The sequence below is a fragment of the Cariama cristata genome, unplaced genomic scaffold (assembly GCF_000690535.1).
Source record: "Cariama cristata isolate BGI_N322 unplaced genomic scaffold, ASM69053v1 scaffold541, whole genome shotgun sequence".
NCBI classification, from domain to species: Eukaryota; Metazoa; Chordata; class Aves; order Cariamiformes; family Cariamidae; genus Cariama; species Cariama cristata.
Window position 1 is genome coordinate 339 of NW_009598425.1, and position 17,500 is coordinate 17,838.

The following is a 17,500-nucleotide window of genomic DNA, read 5'->3' on the forward strand; positions in this document are numbered from 1 at the left end:
TGTTGCATGTATTGTCACTTGAATTGTTCTACTTGAAGATATATTTAGCTTAATTATGATGCTTATTGCATTTGAACAGATATCTGGAAACATGGCTACTGAACATGTTAATGGGAATGGTACTGAAGAGCCCATGGATACTTCTGCTGCAGTTACCCATTCTGAGCATTTCCAGACATTGCTTGATGCTGGTTTACCACAGAAAGTTGCTGAAAAACTAGATGAAATTTACGTTGCAGGTAAGATGTAAAACTTGCAAAACTACACTTACGATATTTTATTGGATTCTGCTGTCTTTGGGCTAAAATAGCAACTTTTTGTGGTTTCCAAAAGTATGGGAACTGCAGTCTTACCAAAATCTGTGGATGTTTTCCATTCAGTGTTTTAATTTGTTGTAGTACTTTTTCAGAGAAAAGTCTTGGGCCAGGCCACTTGGGCTGAGGGGTGGGAAGGAGGAGAGGTATGCAGGTGACCATAGCAACAGCTGGAATAGGCAATAGGTGATTTTTAGGAGGAGCAGGTGATGTGGTCTTTGTGCATTTTTTTACAGTAGTTGTGGGTAACTGTAAGTAACTGAAGCCTTGGTATTCATCTTTACGTGTAAATGATCCTTCGTGACATAGTATTTGGGCTCATGGATGCAAAGGTTATTGTATTGGTTCTCTCAGACATGGTAATAACTAGCATTTTTAAGCTTGATTTTTGGTTTGTGGTGGTCACTTTTAGTGCTGCAGTTTATTTGTCTTTATAGTCTTCTCAAAATGTACCAAGGTACCATTGCTAGGCAAGCTAGGTCAGGTTTTGGTAGATTCTTCTGAATTCAACTTCAGGATATTGAAAATAAACTTGGCCCATGTAACGTGGGTTTCATAGAAGTCAAACATATACATAAATGCAGTAACTGTTACCCTCAATCTTAACTGTTTTGATGCTTTTTGTTTTAAAGAAGGTTAAATACACTTAAATGTTTACCTTTAAGAGGACTAAGTGATTTCTTAGGTATAGTAACTTAAGTTAAACAGTGATTGATTTTAGGGGTCACTGAAATGTGTTAAGTATGGTTAAACAAAGATTTCTGCCCAAATATAATTAGTAATTTTTTTTTTTTCTTTTCTCTAGGGCTAGTTGCACATAGTGATCTAGATGAAAGAGCTATTGAAGCTTTAAAGGAATTTAATGAAGAAGGTGCATTGGCAGTACTTCAGCAGTTTAAAGACAGTGATCTCTCACATGTTCAGGTAATGTTAAGCAATTTAGAATATAATTTGTTGAGGGATAAACTGCTAGTTGACTGGCAGGAGGTTTGCTTAAGTCTCTTCAGTGATCCATACGTGATATGTAAAATGACCACTGTATTAGTTCAAGATAAAATTAGATTCTGGCTTCTCATGTTTTCAGAACTGAAGGTTAATGTATCTTTTGCAGAACAAAAGTGCCTTTTTATGTGGAGTCATGAAGACCTACAGGCAGAGGGAAAAACAGGGGACCAAGGTGGCAGATTCTAGCAAAGGACCAGATGAGGCAAAAATTAAGGTATGTGCCTAAAAGATAAAAATTATGTGATTTGTCTGTGGTTTTTCAAAGCTGTTGTGACAGATACCTTGATTGTTTTGGAACTGTCCTTTTCTTAAAAAGGCTGTATAAGATTATTTGTTATTATTGAAAGCTGTCACCTGCATTTTTATCTTGCGCTTCTTCCTTTTCAAGAGGAAAGTTACTATGCTGTTAATTACTGGAACTGAATGTATATAAAGGTGAAAACGATTTGACAGTTTGCTTTATATCTAGTTGAGGCAGTTACGCTATTTCACAGTTAGAAGTTTTTGGAAACTTGTCAGCATAGATCTTTGAGTTCAGAATGCATAACTTCAGCTATTGGTGGTTGGTTTTGTTTCCTTTTTTGTTCTGTGGGTGTTTTTTTTATTTTCTTCAATTCAGGTTTAAAGCAACTCTGCAATAGGGAGGAAATACCACATGTGTCTGAAAAAATAGATTGTAATGGATTTAGGATTTAGCCCACTTCTTATAGCATAATCACTGTTCTAATAAACTGTACCCGAAACTGTCTTAGTAATGGACACGTTTTTTCTTGGACCAAGTCCTCTGCTAGCAAGAGACTCCTGTCTCCGGAGTTAGGCATACTATGATTTACTTTAAAATTCTGTGATTAGCAACTTTACCAAAGCTTAAGGAAAGGAAAACCATCTAAGCATACTTAGTTGCCTTAAAAAGTGAGAGAATCTTTCATCTTTCAACTTCTCACGTGTAAAATGCAAAGTGAACGTGTTATGTATTAAAAATAACTATGTAGCTTGCGAAACTGGAATAACTTTTTTCTCCCGACTTTGAGGCTGGGATGCCGTTAATTATAAATTAAAAAAAAAACTGATACAGTTTTTGTCACTACCACATAAAACAACAACAATATGAGGGCTTTGTTAACTAACTTAAAGTAGAATAGCTTTTACTGCTGATGGCTATAGCATTTAAAATAACTTCAGAATTTTCCAGTTGTGAAATTACTAACTCTTGGTTATAATTAGGCTTGTTTAATATGCTGTTTCTTTGTGTATGGAGTTGATTTGTCTTGGTACAAAACTATTAAGACAGACTAATTTCAGAGGAGTTTCTCATTGTATATTTGGATATTACATTTCAGCTAACGTTTTAAATTGGTAGTGTATCTGTAACCATATGCAGTGATGCTAGTGACAATCAGTTGTGCTGGGGTGCTCTATGTGCCCAAAAGGAACTTGGGGCGGCGGGGAGGATAGCAGAAAGGACGTTAGTACTACCACGTCAGTGGTTGGATACCTGAAGCAGTCTGTACGGTGTTTAGGGGCGTAAGCACTTAAACATGTGTTCTTTAACTTCACACTTATGAGTAATCTCATTAAGTGAAGGGAACTCCTGTGCATAAATGTTTGCAGGATTGGACATGCCAAAGCAAGATGTGGCTCAGACTAAGATCTTTTTAATTAAAGGGAAGCTGGCTATTCTATTACTTGGCCTTTTTTTTTTTTTTCCTGGTATGAAAATGAAGGAATTGGGAAAACTCTTAGGTGAATCTCTAGTCTTCTAGCAGTGTTTCTGTACCTGATACTTGTAATAATTGTTTTGCAAGTTTCTTGTTGAAGTACTAGCAGTAGGCTTGTTTGCCTGTGGGAGTTTCAAAGCAGTGCAGTTTAAGAGGAATTATAAGCATGTCTGTCTGTGAATGAAGTGCATCTAAACTAGCTCAATTTGTATATGATTTTAAAATTCTAAGTTTCTTACTTGAAGGCACTCTTGGAGAGAACCGGCTACACTCTTGATGTGACTACTGGACAGAGAAAGTATGGTGGACCTCCTCCAGAGTCTGTATATTCAGGACAACAACCTTCTGTTGGTACAGAGGTAAGAAGAAGGAGATGTTTATGTAGATGTATTCTTACTCATTAGAAGTATTTATAAACAACTCTCTGTATGTCTGTTGTAGATATTTGTGGGCAAGATTCCAAGAGACTTGTTTGAAGATGAACTTGTTCCATTGTTTGAGAAAGCTGGCCCTATATGGGATCTCCGCTTGATGATGGATCCACTAACTGGTCTAAATAGAGGATATGCTTTTGTCACTTTTTGTACTAAAGAGGCAGCTCAGGAAGCTGTTAAACTGGTAAGTTTTCTTACTTGGATTTTTTTTCCCCCCAAGAATGCTCTCTGGCTTCTAAGCAGTTGTCCTGATCCTAGTACTGAAATGTTTCAAGATGAAGGTATCATTGTTAGATCACTTCATAAATGTCCACTAGGTGTTTTTAAATATTTCCACGTTCCGTATAAATCTTTACTGGCTGTGTTAGGGACAGGGGAGGAAAAAAGCTGATGGACTGCTATTTGATCCAGTTAGATGAGCCTTTGTTATTAAGAAAAGTTGTATTGGCAATCGTGACTTTTGAGCTGTGTGCATCTGGATGAGTTTTGGAGGGAAGTGGAGTTTGGGTTGTGGTGGTAGAAGGGAAGTGTCGGTCAGGTTGTCTGTGATGTCTCATTTGCTTGTGCACCAGCAGGGGGACCCGTGCTGGAAAAATGCTTCCAAAGTCACAGAATTTCATAAGGCACTCTGGATGGGAAATAATCACTCTTGAGTGTTAAGGTCTATTCTGTTTGCTGCGACTGGAAAAAGTCATGAATCCTGCCAGGTTAAAAAAACATTTCCTCTGTTTTACACAGAGGTGTAAAATAGTTTGATATGAGGAACAGGCTACTCTTAGTAAGCTTCTCAGGTTTTATGCATGAAGTATCGATCACTAAAAAAAGAGGGGGGAAAGAAACGGCACCTTGATCCTTGCACTGCTCCTTTGCTTTCCTAGTTAAGTTGAATTTGAATTTTTTGAGCTAGTTGCTGCTATACTGATACGGCCAAGATTGGTGTGCAGTATGACCCTCAAGTGCTAACCATACTCATTCTGAGGTGTACTGATAGTGTATTGATGTAGCAGGGTTAAAATCTCTTGTTTTGTAATAAGGTACGTCTTGAACCGTTAGGGTACCCTATTGACATAATATAAGTCAGTTGGTGGAGACAAATCAAGCTCAAGATGAGAATGTGTTTTGAAAAAGCAAGGTACCCTGTTGACATAATGTAAGTCAGTTGGTGGAGACAAATCAAACTCAAGATGAGAATGTGTTTTGAAAAAGCACAGAAATGCCTACAAAAGTGGAAGAAAATACCCGGTATATGCTGTTTAGCTTTTTAAGTAAGAATGGTTGGTGTTCCTATGTGCAATCCAGATATACTGAGGACAACTGCATATACCTTTTCGTACTTTCATTGTCAACCTAGATCTTTATATTGTGTGTGAACTCTTAAGAGTTACGCACGTCACTTAGCAAAACAGTGAATCGAATCACATATGTTCTTAGAGGCACCTAGTAAATGAACAAAAAGGAATTTGTGTTCACTTAGCTGGATTTTGCTTAAAGGCGGCACACTCTGAAAAGTCATTCTGATTGTGTGAAGGAATTTTTCTTCACTTAGCTGGATTTTGCTTAAAGGCAGCACACTCTGAAAAGTCATTCTGATTGTGTTTCCATAAAAGTAACATCAGATCCTACCCTCAGTCTTCCAGTAAATGATATAAGGGAAGGAGGTTCTTGATGTCACTCTGTGTCTGATCTTGGACATGCAGGAAAAGTGGTGCAAGGGAAGGAGGTTCTTGATGTCCCTCTGTATCTGATCTTGGACATGCAGGAAAAGTGGTGTGTTCTGTTTTTCAGTTAAATAGCCACCGAGTGTAATAGTGGAAAACTGTAGTAATAGATGGGACAGTTTTTCAGTTCTTATGCTAACCTTTTTGAGGGCAAGGTTAGGTTTACATTGGATCCTGTGACATTTGTCAGCTTTTGAATGGTTCTAGCCATAGTTGGCTGGCTAGTTTGGTGTATTACAAGTTTCCCAAGTTGTCTAGAAGTGATTTGTGGAGGTACTAGCAACATGTGGCTCTGTAGAGCTTGGTTGAAAATCGTAGGTCTGTCACTTGTATTAGTTACACATGCATGGGAGAGGCTGCTGAAACACCTCTTAGAAATGCTAAAAAAAAACGTTGGTCCTAGGCATTTTAATATCTTAGTACTTTAACAAGTGGTGTTCTTTTTGATACTACGTGTAATCTTCTGATGTGCATACAACTTATTTCCCAGCTTTTTGGACTCCCTGGGATATGAGTGGTTCTGTTACTTCTCATCTTCCCAGAGGTTTTTTTTTTTTTTCCCCATTTAGGACTCTGAAAAATATAGCAGAAATGAAAATAAAAATCTCTCCATTGCCAGTAGGCCTCTGAGTAATAAGAGACAGCTATGAGGTTTTGTCAATACCCAAACTGCAGCAGAGAGTAAACTGGCCTGTCTTCAGGCTCTTGCAGTTAGTGTAACATATTTTGCATACAATTCATATTTGCGTGGCTGTTCTATTATCCAGTCTTTATAACAGCTTAATGTAAAACTGAACTAAAATTTTTGGCTAAACTTAATGTTGACTTACCCTATTCATTAACCAGAAGAAATCTTGCAATTTAAACGGTTTAAGCCTTGGTTTTGTTTGCGTATATGCATTTTTAAGCCACTTAAAGGGGAGAATTCCCTGAATTGTGTTTGCAGTACTTTTGGGACTGTGCTTAAGACAAAAATGGAATGATGCTATGGCCTGATATAGAGAAGACTTACAGATATGAACAGTAGTTAATTTTCAGTCCAGTACTTAATCCAATGTGGTTAACCCTTACTGGTTAAGTAGAAAGGGCATCTCAAATGTTCACATAGGCACTGACTATCAGAAATCTGATTTTACTGTTTTTTTTAACCCCAGGCATTTTTTTTCCCTGTTAACGTGTTTGTGTTTACCTTCTGTTTTATATTGTGTAAGAGTTACGACTTCAGTTGTGTTCTTTTGCACACGTGTTCAATTCTCCCTCCTATTTCATATGAAGTTGTTAAATTTCAGTTTTTCAAAAGATTTCTGAGTGATTAAGGTTACTGTAGACATGTGCAGGATAAATACTTGTGAGGTGAAGCTTGTAGGAGAACATACTGAAAACTGTAGTAGCATATGGTGTATTTTTGACTAGAGCAAGTAATGCAAGCAAAGTTGTTAGAAATCTTTTGAAAAACTGAAATTTGAGTGATTAAGGTTACTGTAGACATGTGCAGGATAAATACTTGTGAGGTGAAGCTTGTAGGAGAACATACTGAAAACTGTAGTAGCATATGGTGTATTTTTGACTAGAGCAAGTAATGCAAGCAAGTAAGCTAGATGAAAGTGCAGGTACAGGTGGGTTATGCAAATATGTCTCTTAAGGAGTTTGCCAGCTATGCACAGCAGTACAACTTGCCGTTTGCTGCTGGAAATAAACTAAAATTACTAATGAAACTTTAAGTGGATAAAAGGACAAGACAGACCTTATGCATACTTTGACCTGTTTGTGAGTAGATTCTATAAGAACTTGGTAAAAAAAAAAAATCATATCTATTATAGTGTCTGGAGGGTAGTAGTATCTCTGTTACTAACTTTGGGCATTGATTCAGTGGTGACAGGAGGGGGAAGCAGTATGCTGACATAGCTAATTTGGTAGCCTGACTGTTTTGGCACTTTACCCAGATCATGATTCGGGCCTGTTCCTGTCTAATCTAAGTTTACAGATGGTAGGCAAACTATTTACTTAAAACCCACCAACTTTATATTCAAGAGTACTTAATTCAAGACTCTTTTCTCTGTGTTAAGAGAAACATACAATGAAAAGTAGTAGTTAATGTATTGTACTATGAAAAAACTACTGGGAACTACTGTCAATGTGGAATTGCAGTATGGTAGAATATTTTAATTTTTTTTAAGTTATGAAATTTACTTTACTGCCATGAGTTGCATGAGAGGCTCTTTTTGGATTAAATGTGTAGCCAAACTTTGGTCTTAGACTTTAACAGGAATGATGGGATATCTTCTATTGTCCATATAGTATAGAATGTTTCTGTTAGCAGGGGCCTGCAGCGATCATCTAGTCCCAACTGCCTGACCACTTCAGAGCTGACCGAAAGTTAAAGTAGTAGTATAAAGGGCATTGTCCACACTGACAGACTTAGGGCATTGACCACCTCTCTAGCAAGCAGTATTTGAGCACCCTCTCAGTAAAATAACGCTTCTTAATGTAGAGAAATGTTTCCTAATGTACACTTCAGTTAACAAGACACAAACTGATTCTTCATTTCCAGATTAATAAACTGTCAACTTCTTTAAAGGTGTTTCTTTAAAGGATTTTTTTTGAGCTACTGTAACCTGTCTCTTCATTAATGTGTATAAGTCTGTTTATTAGTGATCATAATAATATATGCATATACAGTCTTCCTACTTCTTACAGCTGTTTCCTACTTTAAAGTCACCTATTCCTCTGTCACATGGGCAACAGGTACAGAGATAGAAGTCTTTTATTGTATCCTGCTATGTTTTTGAGACATAGTGAGTTGGGAAGATGCCACTCCAAATCCTTTTCACATGTACAGTTCTTCTTTTAGCTCACTTCTGGTCCAATTGTCTAGCTTTGAAGATTTTTCAGTGATGTAGTTTTTGTTTGCACAATATAAATATAAACAAACACATATCTTCACCTTGAGTTGATTTTGGTGCAGGAAGCAACAGGGGGTTTGGGAGAACTTGCTTATGCAGAAAGGTTTACCACCAAACACAAAATAATTAATAGAATAAATAGCTAACTTAAATTTTTAAAAGCTATCCTGCTACTTGTCTATAAGATGTTGACCACAAAATACATTTTCCTAGCTAAAGAACTGTCTGTTGCAGGGCTTCCAGTTGGAAAGGGGTTGATGTACCACCAGTTGACCTCCCTGCTGCTTATTTGGATGATGCATGTCTGTGGCTGCATCTCAGTGAAAGGCATTTTTTGTCAACAGATGTCTACAGTAATACTTTTTTTTTTTTTTCCCTTAAACTGCTGACTTGTTCAGGGTGTCTTCTAAACAATCTGTTATGGGAGAAGCATTTGAACAGAAGTCTTAGGATTTCAAGTCAGTAGAGAATTGTTCTTGCTGTTTACTATCTTTACATGTGTAATATATGTGGTTTGGAAAGTATTTACCAATTGCTCTTGCACATTTTGTGGAAAAGGCCTCATTATGGCTCTCTTGTTAACTATGGAACTTTAAAAGGGAATCTGACTTTAATTGTAACTTCTGTCTTGTATTATACACAAATCAAGAATTGATAGCTACAATCTGTAGAGGAACTTGCATTTTTTTCTGCACTGTTGTGAAGGGAGAAGCCTTGACCTTGATGACTTGGACATAAGATTTACCTTTCATGGTTCTACATGAAAAGGCCTCTAAAGAAACATGTATTAGGAAAGAGGCTTGAACAAGAAGGGGAGAATAATTGTTGGCTGAAGTTGTGGTGGTGTCTTAGGGAACATGAGTATACTTCAGAGCAGTTGAATATGCATCGTAAGAATGTATTAACCTCTGAAGAATTTAATATATTACTCAATGCTATGTTTGCAAAAGTAAAATATTTGATATGCTGTTGTTGGAGAAGAGTGAAAATTATCTGTAACTGATGAATGTCCAATTATTTTTTTTCTTTCAGTACAACAACCATGAAATTCGTTCTGGAAAACACATTGGTGTATGCATCTCTGTTGCCAATAATAGGCTTTTTGTTGGTTCTATTCCTAAGAGTAAAACCAAGGAGCAGATTGTTGAAGAATTTAGCAAAGTAACAGGTAAGTCAATAACTGTTTTGTAGAGCTGAAAAGATGACAAATGTGATCATTGATGAACTCCCCTCACCATTGGTTGGCTTATGGTTGAATGATAACGAATCCAAACGAAGACCACTCAGCATTTGTCCCGACTTTTAGGTGTTTTTGTTTTAAACTGTTGTTGTGCTGAGGGCTGAAATACTTGTGATTAGATCTGTGGTTCCAAGTTTTACCTAGAGAATAAGTATGTAATGTTTAAAAAAGCCATGCAAAGAAATAGATGGTTTAATTATCTCAATACTAGTGGTTATTCTAAAACTTTACAAGGCAAAACTGAAGCAGGTTGGAGAACGTAACTAGTTCTCTGCTTCAGAATTCTTAGTGATTTGATAAGGATCTCTTTTTGATAACGGCATATGAACTGGCAAAGGTAACATTTGATGACTTTCTCTGTTACTGAATGATATACTTCAGGTTCCTTGGAACAACACTGAAACTTTTTAGATGTCCTAAAATCATGCAAGTTTGATCTCTTGTTGTTTAGACATCCATGGAAAAAACACGTACTAAGTGGTGTGACTTAGGGGTTTGAGAGGAGAACTGACAAAACACAACTTCTGGCTGCCCTTATGTCTTCTCCGTTCAGTTAGAGGAAAGGTACTCTTCCATAGCTACTAAGCTTTCTTCACTTTATAAAAATAGAACCTAAGTTGGGATAGTCTAATGTCTCTTTGAAAATGTTGACCTTGAAGGTAGGGAAACTTTTTATTGTGTACATGGTCTCAAAAGTCTAGCATGTTCATGCTTTTTTGGAACCACTTGTCAGATGCACACTTACTAGAAAGATAATCCCCACTTTATAATACAAATTCATGGATTGAAGCAGTAACAAATAAATATTTTGCTTAATTTCAGAGGGTCTTACAGATGTCATATTGTATCATCAGCCTGATGACAAGAAAAAGAACCGGGGTTTCTGTTTCCTTGAATATGAAGATCACAAAACTGCCGCTCAGGCCAGACGTAGGTTAATGAGTGGCAAAGTCAAAGTCTGGGGAAATGTTGTTACGGTGGAATGGGCTGACCCTATAGAAGACCCAGATCCTGAAGTCATGGCAAAGGTAATAAAGCTGTAAGGGAACTGTAATGTGTTTAAAATGCCTTGTTCCAAAGTAAGTACTTCCTGACAGTAGCCTAAGTTTAAATAGCATCTTTCAGCCGTCTTGATAGAGATCTTATAGGTGAGACGATAAAAAAAAAAATACGCTCTAGAATTGATGTGAATTGAAAAGCTCTATTGACTGGTCTTATTTTCTGCTCCTAAGGCTGAATGTTGAACATAATTCCTGCCAAAATGACACGTAGGGTGATGTACTTAATTTCTGATCTAGAAGTGGTGGTGGTGGTGACTCCAAAAGTTAAAATGGTTTTGTAGCTTAATATTTGGAGGGACAGGAATCTAAATACGGTTGCAGAACAAGTCTTAATTCTTTTTAAACCTTGAACTTTGTTTATCACTTCAGAATTGGAACATGTGGTCAGTAAAATGCGCAAATGTATTTTCAAAGTTGCCTTTAGCAGTTACTTCTGAGAAGTTAGGCAATTACTTTGTATTTGGAACTCTGTATCTTTATTTTTAATTTGGGGGGGTGTTTAATTCCTTAAAATACTAAGACTAGTAATATTTCGGATTTGGAATATTTCAGTGAAACTGAAGTGTGGATTGCTAACATTTTGAAGCATATTGTAGCAGTTGTTTTATATGTGTGTGTGATATTTTGCCAGAAACAAATTACCTGAATTTTTTTTCCATCAGATAATGCCCAACCCTGTCTTTTTCAGTTATGTTGTGTAGCTGAGTTGTTTAATGGAAACTCCTAGCTAGCCCATATCCTTATCTCTTTCTCTTTGCTTGCCTTTCGTCCGTGCTTTTACTCTCATCTGAGACACGTCACTTGCTGGAGTCCTACTTTGATGGACCTAGTAAGATGGCTGGGATCTCCTCTTTGGTGAGCTATAAGGGAAAAGGGTTGGGGTGGGGGCTCATTTTAGGGAAAAAGCTGCTTTTGTAATACAGGTATTACAGAAGCTTTTGGACTACCCTGTCTGCAGACTTTATTTTTCTTGCCTGGCGTCATAGACTGTCAGCAGCGGGGAAGAGTCTTGCAGGTAAAGTTTGTTGAAGGTGGCACTTCCTAAATATGACAGCCTGTCTGTCTCTTCTGTTTCTTGACTCAAAAGAGAAGAGACCTAATTGAGCAAACTGTTAAAAGAAATGAGCAGAAACTTCTGCTGACATGACTGAATAGATGAGCAGCAAGTGATAAAGGACATGATCATATCTTTCCTAAGTAAGTTTACAGATGTGGGGTGTGAAAGGCTAAGGAAATTAAAGCTTGATAATGGTTTGCCCCATTTAATATACAGGTTTTTTGAATTCATTAATGCCTTGTTTTGTATTTGAAATGGGACATGAAAAGGGAAGAAACATAAATATGGAAAATGCAGAGAAAAATCAACTTGTGTACTTGTAGTGCCATGTGCCAAAGGTAGGGTTTGGAGGTTGGGTTGAAGTCGTATGGAAAAGTGAGACTGAATGCGAATACTGAAAAAGTAGAGAACATCTAGCTTTGTCTGAAGGCAGACGTTGAGACAAGCATTGGTGTCTGACCTTTCCTGCTGGCTGTGTCCCTTTAGTTTATTCTTGCAACAAGGAAAGTCTCTACTCCAGTCTTTCTTGTCCACTTACTGTACATTTGGAGAAACTGACCACATCTGGCACTTCTGGAAGTACTGGGTTTACTTTGTTGTTTATTGCTGTCTTTCTCCTAAGAGAAAGCCGCTGAGCTGCTGCTGCAGTCAGTTTCCTGGATGTGAGCTGCAGGTTGGCTGTCATTGCTTCTGAGTACTGTCAATCAGGAGCAAAGGGAGAGCTATTGACCCTTGTCATCTTACACGTTCCTGTGGTAGAAGGCTCTGGAGGAAACACTGTGAGTAGAGGAGTAGGTTGCTTTTATCAGAATAATCATCTGATCAGCTGTTTTGTTGTCAAGACTGCTAGAAAAGCAAGTCCATAAGAGCAAACTGTGAGGAAGACTAATTCACCTTTGTAGCCAGAAGGTGAACAGCGTTGTTCCAAGTATCTCGCAGAAGCAGCACGTCACTTCATCAGTATATGGATACATACTAATTTAAATTTCTTAAAGGTTTACTCGAGCCTTTTTTCCTTTCTCCTCCAGACTTTTGCTGAATTGTTCTGGAGAGTACTGTGTGTACTTAAAATTTTAATGGGCTGTTGCCTTAAATATGAAGTACCTTGAGCGTGATCGAGTTAGCTAGATTCTGAAGATAGACCGATGTGCTACAGGAGATTAGTGCTTGTACTGACAGATCAGAGTATAATTGGTTAAGTAATTCATTTCTGGTCCAAAGTGGACTTTTTTTCCCACATCCGGTGGCTGTGTTGATAGCTCAGTTTTTCCTAAGTGTTATTTTGATGCTTCTTACACCTGTAGTGCAGGTAAATTTCTTAATGTTTTACTTGATTTCTGTAGTGTGGCTGAGGCTACAGAGGATGTTCTAGAGTGGCAGGTTAAGCAGCTAAATAAAGTCTTACAGTTGTGGCTGCCTGGTAGATTACAGAACAGGAGACGGGGCTAGTAACCCTTGGAGAATGGTAATGAAGTCAGCAGTGTTAGTGCTGTAGGTAGGAGGAGGAAAAGGAGCAGATCCTGGAAGTTTTGGGGGTAGTCTAATCTTAAGTAGTTTTAAAACAAGTGAGTTCTGCCTTTATGACAAAATGCTGCTGCTGGGTATATTGCTTGTTAGGTGGTGTGTATGTATGGATCGTTGGTGCTGTAATCTGTAAGCCCAAATGGAGAGGATTTTTTTTTTTTCTCCTCTTTAGGTAGCTTAAATGAAGGAAAAATGGGTTCATCTTCTCTCAAGCTCTGCTTTAATCTGCCTCCTAGCTTTGACATCTTCTTTGGCTGGTTCAGCTATGCTTTTAACCTGTAACAGGACCAAAGGTGTTAAAAAATTTCAGCTGCTAGAGAGTTATGGATTTGTCTACACTGGGAAAAACTTAAACTAGTTGCTTTTTACTTATTTGAAAAATGTTTTGTTAGTGCATCTTGTAATAAAATATGGTGATTTTTGAGGCTTTTAATTGTCTGACACTGTTAGTCATTGTGAATTTATTAGTGAAGGCCACTTAGAGTTCCTCATGAGATTCTACTTTTCATCCTTTCCTAAACTACAAGAATAAGGAACATTTGTTTGGAGGTTACTGGTTTTTAAAACCATAGATTACATCACAAAACTTCCTGCAATTCATTTTCATTAAATAAGGTAGCAAATAGGGCAGTTTACTAAAAATGGTTATTACTATGGGTTACAAAAAATAAAGATTGCTCTTACCATCAAGGCATGTAGGAGAAGCTTAACACAGGAGAGGAAGCAGCTTTCTTTGTGGAGCTGGCTGTGACTTTCATCTCCTGAGAAAATCAGCAAGAGTAACGTGCCAAAGACTAGAGTTGATACACTGGGTCAGACTTGGGATCTGTGGTATCCCTTCTTCCAAACTTTGCATCCCATCCTCGTTTAGCTAGCAAGTGAGACAAAAGCTTATGGAAGTCTGTCCTGGTTATTTAGCATAATTACATAGTAATTCTTATAAAAAGGGTGTCTGGGGTTATTGAGTACCTGTATGTGGTGGGAGTAGACATCATAGCTCTGCTTCAAAAATTGAAGCATGCTTTCTTTGGTCCCTTCACACCCTGTGTTATTAGTGTTGACCCTCAGGGTTAGGAGCGGGAAGTCAGTGCTGCTGTGTACAATGTTCACTTACTTTTTGTCGTCAACTAATTTGAAACCACTAGTAGGGGAGGGGATGTGAGCAGAAGTTGCAGGTCTTTGCAGCTGATGTCCCGCTGCGTTGTAGGAAGGTAAGACTCTGAACGTTCTGTGGCAGTAGGAAGTGACTAGACTGTCAGAACGTGGTGGCAGTCTGTGGAAGAGACTCTCCCCAGCAAGGCAAAGAGGCTTGTAAATTGTGAGAAATCATGGATGACATCATGTAAACGTGCTAATGTACGGTCGTTTAGTGCAACTTCAGTGTGGGCGCAAGGATGAGTCTTTGAATGCCAACGAGTCACTAATGTGTGATTCCTGGTGCCCAGTGTATGTTGTCTGCTGTATTAAATAAGAGTCTAGTTTCAGCCTTTGTCAGACTGCTCTGTATTTTCTTTTATCATAAGCAGTTGGTGGTTGATGAAACTTTGTATTGATGATTTAGCCACTATCAGGCAGTTAACAGGGCATATATCAGTAGTTGAAAGATAACCAGCCTCTCTGATCTTACAAGATACATAGCAGTCTTTGTGTAGCTTAAAAGCCATATTGCATGCTTTAGAGAGCTGGGGGGGAATAGACTTTGAGAGTTATTTGGAGGTGGCTGTTCCTCAAGGGAAGGACACGATTTGACTCGTGAAAAAGTCTGAGGGAGACTTGGCAGTGTCAGCCTCAGTATCCCCTTCTGTCTGCTTTTTCTGTTCTAGCTGTGGCTTCAGGTCACCGAGTGCCTCTCAGGCAAACAGTCCTGATGGTGTTTGGTGTAGCTATACCACGGGAGCCATGTGTTAAGCAGCTTGAGAGCTGCAGGCCTGTCACCTCTGACCTAGATATTATAGTGATGACTGTTCTGCAAATACCTGAGCAAAAACCTGTCTAAACAATAAAATGTTTTGATAAGTTAATTAATTTGTGTGTAACCAATCCTAGGTGCCTTCTTTCAAGTTTGAAAGTGTTCTGAGTTGAAAATTACTGCTGCTAGGATTCTTTTAAACGTTAACACAAATTGGATTGACTGTCAGGATACTGTACTACTTATGTAATTATGTTTGAAAACAGATTTAATATTTCTATCAGGGAATTTTGGAGCTAATTCATGCTGTATGAATAAATATGTGTATTCATGTATATGTATATTAAGTACTGTATATAAAAATGTAATAATGTTTTCAGTACTGCCAATAGCAGTGACTTGCAAAACTTCATTTTGTATTTTGGAATTAGATCATACTTCTAAGTTGTCTTTTTTTTTTTTGTAGGTAAAAGTTTTGTTTGTACGCAATCTTGCCAATACTGTAACAGAGGAGATACTAGAAAAAGCCTTCAGTCAATTTGGAAAGCTAGAGCGAGTGAAGAAGTTAAAAGACTATGCTTTCATTCATTTTGATGAACGGGATGGTGCTGTAAAGGTAAGTGAAGAAGACTGTAACTGTGTGTGTGTAGTGACTAAATGTAATGTTTAGAAGCTGTATACTTCTTTTAACTGGAGAAAAAGCTCTGTTTGGAGATATGGTAACACATTGTCACTGATAACTTTGTCATCTCTGGGTGTCTTCTAGGAAGATACAGTTGTTAGCTTGAAAAGTGGATCTTAGATGCACTTGTCCTAAGTAATTCTGCTGATGAGTATCTAAGACAATCCTGTGTGTTATCATTTGAAACTGAAGTGCCAGAAGTTGAATGACTCTTTACACCAAATTATTGGTAGAATCTAAAGCAGTTTCTCTAGGGCAGGTGATAAAAACTTAGGTAATCTTTTTATTTTCCAGGAACAGAATGACTTCCTTTTTATGGTGTGGAATAAGCACCTTTTTCCTTTTGATGAGAGGTGCTGGACAATTGAGTTATTGTCATTCCTGGATTTTACTAGCCTGGTTTTGGTGTTTTTTCTCCTGTCATCTGTCATTAGGAAGGGAAAAGTATAAATCCTCTCCTGCCTATGGTGTGTGTATTTTTTATGTTCTGTGGGAGGATGCGGGATACAAGGGGATTCAGTTTTTCTTACTCGTTCAGAAGCCTTAAAGCAGATGCTTAAGATGGTGGAAAGAGTCTTTTCATAGGGTATGTATCCCATCAAGGCTTAGCTATGGAGCATCACTGGAAGTGGGAGAATCTTTAGGATTCCCCTGCTTGAATTTAACTTGTTGCAATTACTGTGACCCATGGGAATTGTACGTGTGTGTGTTGGTGGGGTTTGTTTTTTCTTGTTGGTGATGGTTTGTTTGGCTGTTGTTTTTGTGGTCAGAATGAGGCTGTTAAAGTCTAATTTTTGGCTTCTAGTTTAAAAGTTACATTTATTACAAGTAAAATAAAGGAATAAAAACATACACTGATCTGTAACTTTAGTAGTGTTCGTGTGTGTGCTGACATTAGAAATTTGTTCCTGTATTGCGAAATCTGTACTTTCAGAGGACAGTTCCGTCACTTCATTAATTGAAACAGCTTGCAAAGATTGAAGCCTATTTACAGTTTTTGAGTAGAAGATTTCTAAACTGATACATGCAGTCCTGGGTTTGAGAGCCAAGTTAAGAGGAAGTGCATAACTCTGGAACCCACAATACTATGCTGTCTGATTATTTTAAAAAGTTTTTTAGCTTTATATTGTTATTTTAGCTCTGGATAACAATTTAAAATGCATACTCTAAAAGATAGAATGAAATTAATAACTTCAGATATGCTTAGGAGTATATTTAAAGTCTGGTTAATTCCTTCAGGCAATGGAAGAAATGAATGGCAAAGACTTAGAGGGAGAAAACATTGAAATTGTTTTTGCTAAGCCACCAGATCAAAAAAGGAAAGAACGGAAAGCTCAGAGACAAGCGGCTAAAAATCAGATGTAAGTGTAAATGCATGCACATATGTTGTATTACTTCTGAAAGACATGTACACTCCTACAGAATTAGAACTTCTGGGTATTTTAGTAGGTATACTATAGTGTGTGCAGGTTTTCTGGCTGCTCTGGAAATACTGGATTTGTTCAAGTTGTTTGCATTTTACTTAAGATTCAGTAGTGGTGTTGGTGAGAATTCAGGTACTGTTTTGCTCTGCTCATTGAGTGTGAGAGCACCAGAGGAAATATTTGAAGGTCATGAAACGTACACACTTCTCACTTTTTATTCTAAACATTCATGTACTTCTGTGCTGATAGGTTGTGTGGATGAACTTAGCGACATGCGCTCCTCCCAGCCGTCTTAGCAGTAGTGATACAGCCCTGCTGTTTAGTAAAATACTCACTAGAAAGGAGCATCCTGTGACACTCTTTTTTGCCACTTCCAGCAGATAGGTCTGCTCATGAAGCTTACCGACTTACACTAATAGAGATCTTACACTAATAAATGCTGAACATAGGAAAAAAAAAAAACAAACAACAAACCACCAAACAAACCACAGCACATTTCTTACTAGCTTAA

General features: G+C 37.7%; 1 protein-coding gene across 6 annotated transcripts in view; it reads left to right on the forward strand.

Annotated features, from left to right (window-relative positions):
• Window positions 1–82: 82 nt before the first annotated feature.
• SYNCRIP (synaptotagmin binding, cytoplasmic RNA interacting protein) overlaps window positions 83–17,500 on the forward strand; it is a 24,394-nt gene continuing 6,976 nt past the window's right edge. For 3 of the 6 annotated variants that reach the window (XM_009709254.1, XM_009709256.1, XM_009709251.1), the window contains exons 1-9: window positions 83–239; window positions 1,120–1,238; window positions 1,426–1,533; window positions 3,283–3,396; window positions 3,479–3,655; window positions 9,125–9,260; window positions 10,155–10,360; window positions 15,350–15,499; window positions 16,805–16,926. In XM_009709254.1, the coding sequence (XP_009707556.1) occupies window positions 92–239; window positions 1,120–1,238; window positions 1,426–1,533; window positions 3,283–3,396; window positions 3,479–3,655; window positions 9,125–9,260; window positions 10,155–10,360; window positions 15,350–15,499; window positions 16,805–16,926 (1,280 nt within the window). In that variant the 5' untranslated portion in view covers window positions 83–91. The remainder of the gene's footprint in view (window positions 240–1,119; window positions 1,239–1,425; window positions 1,534–3,282; window positions 3,397–3,478; window positions 3,656–9,124; window positions 9,261–10,154; window positions 10,361–15,349; window positions 15,500–16,804; window positions 16,927–17,500) is intronic. The other 3 variants (XM_009709257.1, XM_009709252.1, XM_009709253.1) reach the window with 2 other exon arrangements.